Source organism: Apiospora marii (assembly GCF_038362585.1).
Source record: "Apiospora marii strain CBS 49790 chromosome Unknown utg000003l_segment0_segment0, whole genome shotgun sequence".
In the NCBI taxonomy this organism is placed as follows: Eukaryota; Fungi; Ascomycota; class Sordariomycetes; order Amphisphaeriales; family Apiosporaceae; genus Apiospora; species Apiospora marii.
Window position 1 is genome coordinate 1888330 of NW_027117374.1, and position 11291 is coordinate 1899620.

Below are 11291 nucleotides of genomic sequence, written 5' to 3' on the forward strand. Positions count from 1 at the left end.
CCCTATTTGCACTTTGGTAGCTTGTCAACTCTACCATGGGTTACGCAGAGCCAATACAGACCTACCACACACTGAAGAATGCTATCAGGGCATGCTCTCTCCTAGTTTCATAATAGCTTGTTGATTCCAACCCTTTGTGTTTCTTGATGAAGAAGTCGCTAGTCTGAAAGCGGGACAGCAGTCTTTGTTGACAAGACACGATCCCCAAACAATGCCCTTGCAATTCATTCGTTATGCCATGATTGACAAGGAGGCTCTTCTCTGGTTCTTAGAAACCTACGGCTGGTAGCAGAAAAGCATGAATCCTCTGTAAAACCCGCCAGCCAACAGTAATGGCACTCTGTTCTACCTGATAGAATGGGGACCCGCTTCATAGAGAACGTCAACCTTTACTTCGCCAACGGTGGTCGGTACGAGTGCGAGGGGACTCTCGGCCAAGGCGCTTATGGGTGCGTCTTCAAAATAAAAGACAACCAGGCAGCCGGATGCCATGGTAAGCGGTTCGCCTTAAAAGTGCCCTTCACTCAACAGGTTTCGTCGGGTGAAGAGGGCTGGCTTTCCGAGACCGCAGTGCTTAATGTGAGCCACTTCCAACGCCCTGATTACCTGATCCCCTGGTGGACGTTCAGTTAATACATCGTCGTCATCTTCTACGGAGATAGGCTTTTCAGGCGGCTGCACATGTCGTTAACCGGGTAGCGATTTGCGACGATCCGCTGCGAAAACCCCCTCAAGGCGTAGGTCGGATTATATCGGACTGGCTGTACTTGGAATACCTCGAAAATGGGACCTTTAAGCAATTTGCTGCCAGGCTCAAGATGCTGAACAGGCCGATCCCGAACAGGCTCATCTGGCGCATTACCCTATGCAGTGAGCTGCCCCTTTCTATATGATATAACATGTCCGCCAATGGGCAGCCCTTACTGACCACCATGGGGTTAGTGATTCGAATGTGCATCGCCATGGCATGGCCAAATCCGTATTCCACAGGCAAAGAACGAATTGAGGAAGTGGAGCAGGACTTCTACACCCATATTATCAGCAATCTTGATCTTCACGATGAGAACAGTAAGCTATCTCCCACCCTCCCTTCTTCTGGGCTGGCAATACTATTCTATACTCTTACAATGGACACTAAACCTTGGAAAATAGTGGTGTTTGGCAACGTCGACGCCGACGGGAGTCTTGAGCATCAACTTACCCCGATACTGAAGATGATCGATGTGGGAGAGTGTCAGAGGCAAAGAACGAGAGGGTAAGCAAACAAAACAACATCCTTGCCCAGAAAAGCCCGTCAACACAGCCCCTTTCTAACCACTTTACATTTATAGGGAAGACCAGTGGCTCATTAAGACGGGCGGTCTCATTGATACCATCTCCGACCACGTGCAAACCATGGTCACTCGTGCGCTGCGCACTACGGCAGAGGCCGTCCCGTTGGACCCGGAGCTGAACGAGTTGGCCACGATCAGCCTAGGGGACGGACCGGACCTGAGGGAAGTGGCAGTAGGTGTTATCATTGCCGTTTCGATGAGGACGGAGGATTGGTACCGCGAGAGGTATCCCGGACATAACACGGCCCAAGAGAGCGACGATTACGTTCGGGACTTGGTCAACGCGATATTCTTCGATGCAGATTGGACGACGACAGTGTTTTGATGCTTTACCGGGCATGGAATTGGGAATGAGGATAGCCTTGCTCAATAATGGGCGGTGTAGTTCCTACCTACCCTATGCTGGTATGGAGATCGATATCATAGGAATGCAGGGGCTAGGACATGATGTGGTGTGATGTTGTCGCCTCAGGCTCAGTCAGGCACTTGTTTATCTTTACCTTGTAGATATAGATATTGTATATACACGTACCTAATTCAGGCGTCCATCTTTGCAAGTAGCTTGACTGTCGTTCCCAAGTTTGCATATTTTGAGGAAGCTGCATACTGGGCTGGCTGGGCGACATGGTTCACCCCCTCAGAATGAATGCACATACCCTAGGCCCTTCTTCGTTGTCGCCGTTGATCAAATCTGCTTAATTTCCTCGAACAAGAGGTTTTAATTTCATTTTTTGCTCAATATTAAAACAAATATTGAAATATACGTGTATATATTTTATATATCAGAGTTTCTAGAGAGTCCTACGTAGAGTGAGTGTATGTCCCTGGTGCATTTTATCTCGAGCCAGAGACGACACGACAGCCACGAGGACCCCCACGTTAGTCTGCTGCAGAACCCCGAGGGACAGACATACTTGACGTCACATACATGTAAAGCCGACCATACGTGAATATATGTCGTGAACCCGATTGAGAAGACGGGTCCTATCTTACTAATGTACGAGTCTTGGGGGGCCTCAACAGCTCAGGACATGAGGTTTGCCAAGCAGCTGGGTTATTTTGATTGGCTATGTGACAAGTCTACGTAGATAAAACCCATCCGACCCATTGGGCATAGCATGGTACAGGGATCGACGAGACATCTGGATGCAGGTGAATGAAGCGCTCGGGATAACGGGAGACGGGCGAAACGGGCCAACGAGCGTTGATGCGATCGAGGTGTTGGCGAATTGTATGCACACTGCCTACTCCATGGGGTAAAGGCCAGCAGCCATTCCCAAGTCTGGGGCGGTTGGGGAATTATAGGAAATGCCAAATCCTTATCTTTGCCATTTTGCAATTGGCCCATTCTCATTGGCCCGGCGGCCTCAAAAGATGGCGCCACATTGGCCATCTTATCTCTTCCGGGTCCTTGGGCGCGCTTGCTCTCGTTTCCGTCTCCGGGATCAGCTCTTTGGTGTGGAGGGTCGAGTCAAGAAATGCCGTCGACCACCATGCATTCATTCCCTTTTCCTACGTCGCTCTAGGTAGGAAGTCCTCAACCTGCGTTGCATGTCATTTTCCCTTTCGCCGTCGGCAACTCTCTGGCTAGGATGAACAAGAATTGCCGAGCGACTCAGGCGAAGCATAATTTCTCGCATCCCATCCGACCACAAGCTGAGGCGGTCGTGGCTTGAGGGGCGGGGCAGTTTCGCTCCAAGTAAATACCTAAAACCGGAGGGGCACTCACTGGCTGACACTGCACTCGCTTGCATCTCTCCCCATGCTATCGCCCGTCTTCGCTAAGCCAGGCTGCCAGCCAACTCGAGCCATCTCGCAGCCCTCCGCGCCAACACTCTGAGCCAAGCACGTATCTATTGAACACCACAATGATATATCGCGGTCATTCGCCACCGACCTTTTGCCAGCCATCGAGCGCATATCCGAGGCCAACAGAAGTCGATTGAAGTAGCTTCTTTGACGCCGATAGTTGACCACCGTCTGGGATACGGGTCCCCCTGACCAACTATTTCCCCAGCTTAGCTTTGCGCGTCCGTTTCCACCTTGATTGGCCTGCGATCGCTCAGTCGCAACAACTCTCCGAGCCAAATACTCCAGATTCACCCTCGACAGACTAATCAGGATCGGCAAAGTAGGTGCTGGTCCACCATGGAGGCCTCAACTTCGTCCGTGTCGCACTCGCAACCTCTGAGTAACCCCATTGGAGTTCCTGGTACAACGTCATCCTCGAACAAGAAGAAGTCCAGGCGTGGAGGCGAGAGCGCGGCGCAAAAGCGACGCTGCGTCAGTACGGCATGCATAGCTTGCAGGAAGAGGAAAAGCAAATGCGATGGCGCGTTACCGAGCTGTGCGGCTTGCTCCAGCGTCTACGGCACCGAGTGTGTCTATGACCCGAACTCGGATCACCGGCGGAAAGGCGTGTACCGCGAAAAGATCGATAGCATGAAGGCCCAAAACTCGACACTCCAGATTCTCATAGAGGCCATCCTAAATGCCGACGAGGATGACGTCCCCGACATCGTCAAGAAGATCCGCACATGCGACAGCCTGGATATGGTGGCCGAGTCGATCCTGAAGCAAGAGTACGGCAACCCTGACGAAGTCAACACTACAGAGGAAGACTATACCGTGGGGATGCCCATTGAAGGAGAGAGGGAATTGGCGAGGAAGATGGGAGAGCTGCGGTTGGAGAATGGATCAGTACGCTTCATCGGAGGCACTTCGCATCTGATCTATCTTGGCAACCCTACGGCGCACTATTCGGAACCCGAGCCGCAAGACAGCAACGCATCCGGCGAGGATCCAATCATCAGTTGGTCTGATGTCACCAAGGACAGGGAACTCGTCGTTCATTTGATGAACATGTATTTCAATTGGCACTACCCTTACTTTGCGACGCTGTCCAAGAATCTCTTCTACCAGGACTTCTTCAGGAGCAAGCCCAAGGGCATACCCCACAAAACCACATATTGTTCGTCTCTGTTGGTTAATGCAATGCTTGCCTTGGGCTGTCACTTTACCGACGTAGATGGCGCATTCGCCAATTCCGGCGACAGCTGGACCAAAGGAGACCACTTTTTTGCGGAATGCAAGCGACTGATTGTGGAGAATGACGAATATGAGAAGCCACGGTTGACCACGGTCCAAGCCCTGGCTCTGATGTCGGTCAGAGAAGCTGGCTGCGGCCGGGAGGCCAAAGGATGGGTATACAGTGGCATGAGTTTTCGAATGGCCCAAGATCTTGGGCTCAATCTTGATATAGGGGGGATTAGTACGGACAACGAACGGCTAGAGGACCAGGAGGTGGACGCGCGACGAATCACCTTCTGGGGTTGCTTCTTATTCGATAAATGCTGGTCCAATTACCTAGGGCGCCTACCTCAACTGCCCAAGAACTCTTACAACGTCCCCAAATACGACGTCTTTCCTGACGAGGATGCCGAAGACTGGTCTCCATATACCGATGCTGGCTCGGACGAGACATCGAGACAACCATCACGGACACGCGCAATAGGTCTTCAGTTGTCGAAACTGTGTGAGATCAGCAGCGACTTATTGCTGTTCTTCTATCATCCAAGCCACATAGGAAGGTCAAGTGGCAAGTCTGTGGAGCTCAAGAAGCTCAGTGAATTACACAGACGCCTAGAGGACTGGCGGAAGGAATTGCCCAAGGAGCTGGAACCAAAGGAAGGGCAATTGCCCAACGCAATCCTGATGCAGTAAGTCGATGGCAGGCAAAGCAAAATCATGTTCAGCGCAGCTAACTATGTCCAGCATGTTTTTCCACCTCCAATACATCCATCTGTTCAGACCATTTCTGAAGTACGCACCCAATGCGTCGCCCTTGCCGCCGCATGTGTCACCGCGGAGAATCTGCACGGCCAATGCAGGAGCCATTTCCAAGCTCATGAGGTTGTATAAGAAACTTTACAATTTGCGACAGATCTGCAACATCGCCGTATACATGCTCCATTCTGCCTGTACCATCCATCTACTTAACCTCCCAGAAAAGACTGCCAAGCGAGATATCACGCACGGCATCAAGCATCTTGAGGAAATTGCTGAGGATTGGCTCTGCGGCAGGCGGACCTTGAGTATCCTGAGTGTTTTGGTGCGCAAATGGAATGTTGAGCTGCCCGAGGAAGCTGCACATTCGTTGCAGCGAGCCGACGAGAGATGGGGTACCTTCAGCACATCCGAAGTGCCCTCGCCCAAGTCTCATTTGACGGCGTCGCCCTCGCCACCGGCTGCAAAGCAAGAACAATACAGCCCCGCCCATCTCGCCGCATATGCCAATGGTCCGGGCTCCCGGATGGCACCTGGGTCAACAATCGCACCCGAAATGATGGGCGGGTTTGCCTCGGGGTCAACCGACTTTGGCAAACTGCCGAATATGCAAACAGTTGGAGGTGCCGCAGTCGGCAAAACCCCGACAGCATTGAATATGGATAGTGTGACCGGCGTGACCTGGCGTCAACCATCATTAGGTCATACGATACCAAGCTACGCTCGATCATATGCCGCTGTTTCCAGTAGCAGTGGCGACTCCAGCCAGCCGTCACGAACGGCCACGCGGAACGTGACGCCAAGCTCGGCTTACGCCATCGACGGCTCAGATTGGTATCTAAGAGACGGTGCCAATTGGCAATCCAGCTTCGATACCTGGACGACCAACAACAGCAATACTGGGATATCAGGAGATCCGTCGGTATTCATGTTTACAGCAAACGCTAATAACGCAGGGAATCCTGCTGCTGCTACTGCTCAACGCTCCCCTCCAGCATCCAACTTTGATTTCGATAGCATTGAGAATCTTGCCAATTCCATGACCCCATGGGACTCTCTTCCTGGCCTTGAATGATCAGCCCAGGACATTTGGTTCAAGCAAACACGCAGTATGTATCTGGGAAGCCGCCCAGTGTGTGGAGTTTATCAGTTGTCGGAGAGTGCTATAGTAATCGATGTTGTGCTTTGATGGGAAGGGACGGACCGGGCTTGCAAAAGGATACTATTATGGGAACAAGGAGTTCAGCGAAATTTTATGACTTTCAATGACCAACTATGGATCATTTAACGATAATGTTATGGAGAGGGACTCATAGTAATGCGATATGTTCCTGAACAATCAAAGTCATGACATATACGAGGTCAGGCAGGTGATTAGAAATTGAATACATCGTACTGTATTTCTCGTTCAGATCTGACTTATAAACGACCATTATTCACAGCAGTAGTGAGTGCTGATTTGACCTCAAATACACCACGATACTGGAAATTTGCGGCACTATAAATGCTTCCCCGTTTCTCTTCCGAAGTCAACATTCTCTCTCTCAAGACACTCTTTTTGCTGTTCAGAGGCCAGCGGACCCATTGCGCTTCGGCACAACATCACATTCATTGCTTCCGAGTTGCTCCCAAACACACTCATTAGCCAAACCCAAGACAACGCAGCACTGCCCATTTTTCAGCTCCGCCGGTACAACACAATCGTCAAGATGCAGCTGATCATCAACCTCGTCGTTCCCTTGGTCTGGGCCGCCGCCGTCCTGGGCGCCGTCCTCCCCGTCAAGCCCGGCTTCACCTCGCACGAGGTCACCAAGGCCGACGGCAGCAAGGACGTCCTCTACCTCCGCTCCGACTTTGTCCTCACCGAAACCGCTGGAATCGCCGGCCGGGGCGACCGGCCGCCGCCTGCCAACGTCCCCTTCACCGCGACGGACTCGCCCGTCGCCAACTGCCCCATCGGCCTGTCCTCCATGTTCACCGACACCACCGGCGGCGTCCCGGCCGCCACGCTCGCCGACTGCCAGGCCCTCCAGGCCGCGGTCGATACCAAGAACGGGTTCTGGAACCAGACTAATTGGCATGCCATGTATACGCTGGCGACCCTCGGCACCTGCAAGTTCTCGGCTTTCCGGTGGGATGGGAGTGATCAGGAACTGAAGTATGTTTTTTCCCCCCTCTCTTCACTATGTCTCTTTGCATTTTTCGACATACAGGTCTCCATGTCATTCTCCCATTTGTTTTCTTTGGGAGCACTTACGATTGTCCTTGTCACTCCCCATCATCATGACCATATTATATCTGGCCCCAGAAACCCTTGACAGGCGAATCTGTAAAACTGACTTTTTTTTTTCTTTCTCCGATTAACAGGGTTGGTAACCTCGACGTCTGGGCTTATCTCGAGGAGGCCGCTGAGGATCACGCCTCCAACGGCAAGATCCAGGTATATGGCAACGGGCCCTGCGGCGGGGCCAACGACACCGAAATCCGATACGACATTGGAAATACCAAGTACTGAGCGTGTTGCTAGTTGTTGCCGGTGCTCGGGATGTGCTCAAAAAGAGGCAAATGCCTCGGTCCAATTGTAACTGGAGAGACATCACAAGAGCTTGAGGAACACTGGAAAACCCAAACAGCGTTTCCTTCCGAGTATATATAATTAGATACTCGAGAACCCCCAACACCAATTTCCTTGCTCCTACCATCCACTATGCTTTGCTCACCTTGACACGATTGCGATTTAAGCTCAGTTTTCATGTTGTGTTGGTTACCGGGGAAAAGTTTGCGATCAGAATGAGCAGCAGGTTGCATTTCCGAACCCTGAGTGCAACAAAAGAGAGACACGTGCGTGAGTGAGGTTCGGCTTCGGGTTCGCCTAGCCGAAGAGATGGCCGTTTTCGGCTCCTCCCCACCGGTTAGAGTTGATCACTATGTTGACCGGTTCGGGGTCATGTTTAAGTGACTTAAGCATTCAAGCGCCGCCGCGGCTTCCGCACTACTGACAGGTTCCAATTGATCAGATTGCTTTTGACTTCTGACTCTGATCTGCGGTACTTTGATGTATCCACTTCAGATGATTCGATCACACTAAATAACCGCGTCGGCACCGATGCCGCCACGACCGGATAGGCAAGGTCTTTTTGATCATGACATGCAAGGTTGAGGTCCCCGGCTTCAACACGGCTTTAGCGGTTGCAAGGACTGGCGGATTGAGACGAGTTCCCCATCCCATCTCCACTGACCCATCCACTCGGAATACACCAGAGGGATCTTGAGATGGAGTCGCCAAGTTGCGTCGCATACATACCGAGTGCCCACTATCCGTATGCACGGCGCAAAAAACACCCCGTTGAAACCTGCAGTCGGTGTATGTCGCAGTATACTGCCACCAGAAGCCATCTTGTGTGATATTCTGGTCCTGTCGTGTCAATCGCTCCGACAAACACGCGTATGACTAACACCGCTAGCCGCGACTCTTGACTTATTACTCACAAGACTCGAGCTCGGTGTTAAGACATACTCTCGCTACGCGAAAGATGGCCCGAAACCAATCCCCCATCCCCATTCCCATCCGGATGCACGAACGCCCCCCAGGACCCGAGCGAAGCCTACTAGTACTGGAGGGCAATCAAAAACAAGCTCCTTCCGTCCAGTCAGATCGATCAAGGTGCAGACAGTCCCGTGTTAAAAACCGGGTCTGCAGATGCTAACCACCATGCGCACTCCATATCAGCAACGGGTTTTGTTGGGGCCAAGCAGGGGATTCTTCTACTTCCGCCACCATTGAATGAACAAATGCATCGCCGCCTCTGCTTTCCCTTCAATGGAGATTCCCTCCCCCCTGTCTGCTTAAATAGCCTCTCCAGACCGTGCCCCTAGCCTGCTTCCCGCCCCTCCCTTTTTCCCTTGATATAAATATGCTATACTACAACTGCCGCCCCCTTACTCGACTACTTTTACCATTGCCAAGACCGCATTACCCTATTCGTCTGTGCATCTCGCTTCTGATTGGCTCGCAGAAACAAGGAAGAGCTAAGTACCAAGACACCGAGTGGCCATGGCGCAACCCCATGTTACGGAGCCGTCGCCGGACGAGGGCCACAACAGCGAAGTGACCGATTTCGCCGTTTCAGAAACCACCAATACGAAACCCCGGAGTAGCGGCAGCGTCGAAAAGACGACGGCCACCAAGAGCGGCGACGACGACGGTGATGGGTCGACCACCTACGCCTCCGTCAGCTCTTCCTCATTGAGCGTCAACGCCATCCCGCTACCGAGCCGCGTTCCCACCAGGAGATCCGAGCCCCCGCTGTCCCGGACCGTGTCCGTAGTGTACGACGGCATCGAGAGCCGGCGGGACGTCGAGGTCGGCGGAAACGGCGATGACGATGGCGGCGCCCCGCTGCAGGAGGAGAAGACGAGGGCCAGCACGGCGCTCAACCCCAACGACCCCGACCTGGTGACCTGGACGGGGCCCGACGACCCCAACAACCCCAAGAACTGGGCCTACTCCAAAAAGTGGCGGGCCGTCTTCATCGTGTCCTGCTTCACCCTCATGTCGCCGCTGTCCTCGTCTCTCGTTGCGCCCCCCCTCGGCGTCATCGGCGACGAGTTGGACGTGCCGCCCGGCACCCAACAGGCTTTAGTCCTCTCTATCTTTATCCTTGCCTATGCCATCGGGCCTTTAGTGTAAGTGGGTGTGTCTCTCGCGGGGACGTGTGAATATATCTCTCCATATCCTCTTTCTATCTCGTATTCTTCTAGGGGCTTGCTTGTTCGTAAACTGACGTGTTCGGCACGACTCGATCGATAGGTGGGGACCCCTATCCGAATTATATGGCCGTGTCTTGGTCCTGCAAACCACCAACATTCTCTATCTCTGCTTCAACCTAGGATGCGGTCTGGCGAGGACGAAGGCGCAGTTAATCATCTTCCGCTTCCTAGCCGGCCTGGGCGGCTCGGCACCTCTAGCTATCGGCGGCGGTGTCTTGGCTGACCTCTTCACGGCCGAGCAGCGCGGCAAAGCCATGTCGATTTACTCGTTGACGCCGCTCCTGGGCCCGGCTATAGGGCCAATAGGTACAATAGTCCGCCCCTTTCTTTTCTCTTTCTACTCCTTATTACAAGCAAGTTCATAGTGAACTAATACCGATCTTTTCTCCTTGCCCTTTCAAAGCCGGCGCCTTCATCACCGAAAACACGACCTGGCGCTGGTCCTTCTGGGCCACTACCATCGCCGACGCCGTCATCCAGCTGCTGGGCCTCGTCTTCCTGCGCGAGACGTACGCACCCGTGCTGCTGAAATGGAAGCGCCAGCGGCTCGTCCACGAGACGGGCAACGACGGCCTCCACACCCCCTACGACGACCCGGACCGCACCGTGGCCCGGACGCTGCGCGCCGCCGTGGCGCGGCCCTTCCGCCTGCTGGCGACGCAGGTCATCATCCAGGTCCTGGCGCTGTACATGATGTATTTGTACGGCCTGATGTACATCGTGCTCGTCTCGTTCCCGTCCCTCTTCTCCGGCCCCGTCGCCGAGGGCGGCTACGGCGAGTCCCTCGGCATCGGCGGCCTCAACTACATCTCCCTCGGCCTGGGCTTCTTCCTGGGCGCCCAGGTGTGCGCCCCGCTGCAGGACCGCATCTACGCCGCCCTCAAGCGGCGCGACCTCCGCCGCGGCGGCAAGGGCGTCGGCCGCCCCGAGTACCGCGTCCCCATGATGGTCCCGGGCGCCGTCCTCATCCCCGTCGGCCTCCTCATCTACGGCTGGACCGCCGAGTACAAGACCCACTGGATCGGCCCCAACGTCGGCGCCTGCCTCTTCTCCATCGGCACCATCATCGGCTTCCAGTGCGTCCAGGGCTTCCTCGTCGACACCTACACCCGCTACGCCGCCAGCGCCGTCGGCGCCGCCACCGTCATGCGCTCCCTCGCCGGCTTTGGCTTCCCCCTCTTCGCCGCCAGCCTCTACGACCGCCTCGGACTCGGCTGGGGAAACTCCCTGCTCGCCTTCCTCGGCATCGTCATTGGCTGGCCCAGCCCGGTGCTGCTGTGGTACTACGGCGAGCCCCTGCGCAAACGGAGTCCGTTCGCGGCTGGTGGGCGCTGATGTAATAGATACCATAAGATTAGACAAGTAATGGGGCCATGTATGTAACCTGACATTGCGTATCGT

General features: G+C 54.0%; 5 protein-coding genes across 5 annotated transcripts; all 5 read left to right on the forward strand.

Annotated features, from left to right (window-relative positions):
* Positions 1 to 357: 357 nt before the first annotated feature.
* PG985_004095 (uncharacterized protein) lies at positions 358 to 633 on the forward strand (the record flags this gene model as incomplete). Its single annotated transcript, XM_066823864.1, has 1 exon — positions 358 to 633. One exon carries the CDS (start codon positions 358 to 360, stop codon positions 631 to 633), a length of 276 nt encoding a protein of 91 aa, XP_066687024.1.
* Positions 634 to 932: 299 nt separating this feature from the next.
* PG985_004096 (uncharacterized protein) lies at positions 933 to 1659 on the forward strand (the record flags this gene model as incomplete). The annotated part of the gene is made up of 3 exons (XM_066823865.1): positions 933 to 1068; positions 1153 to 1255; positions 1332 to 1659. 3 exons carry the CDS (start codon positions 933 to 935, stop codon positions 1657 to 1659), a joined length of 567 nt encoding a protein of 188 aa, XP_066687025.1.
* Positions 1660 to 3482: 1823 nt separating this feature from the next.
* PG985_004097 (fungal specific transcription factor) lies at positions 3483 to 6195 on the forward strand (the record flags this gene model as incomplete). The annotated part of the gene is made up of 2 exons (XM_066823866.1): positions 3483 to 5053; positions 5109 to 6195. 2 exons carry the CDS (start codon positions 3483 to 3485, stop codon positions 6193 to 6195), a joined length of 2658 nt encoding a protein of 885 aa, XP_066687026.1.
* Positions 6196 to 6829: 634 nt separating this feature from the next.
* PG985_004098 (uncharacterized protein) lies at positions 6830 to 7635 on the forward strand (the record flags this gene model as incomplete). Its single annotated transcript, XM_066823867.1, has 2 exons — positions 6830 to 7278; positions 7488 to 7635. 2 exons carry the CDS (start codon positions 6830 to 6832, stop codon positions 7633 to 7635), a joined length of 597 nt encoding a protein of 198 aa, XP_066687027.1.
* A 1539-nt stretch (positions 7636 to 9174) lies between these two features.
* On the forward strand, positions 9175 to 11225 carry PG985_004099 (mfs multidrug protein; the record flags this gene model as incomplete). The annotated part of the gene is made up of 3 exons (XM_066823868.1): positions 9175 to 9806; positions 9931 to 10196; positions 10294 to 11225. The coding sequence occupies 3 exons, from the start codon at positions 9175 to 9177 to the stop codon at positions 11223 to 11225; spliced, it is 1830 nt and encodes a 609-aa protein (XP_066687028.1).
* Positions 11226 to 11291: the final 66 nt, after the last annotated feature.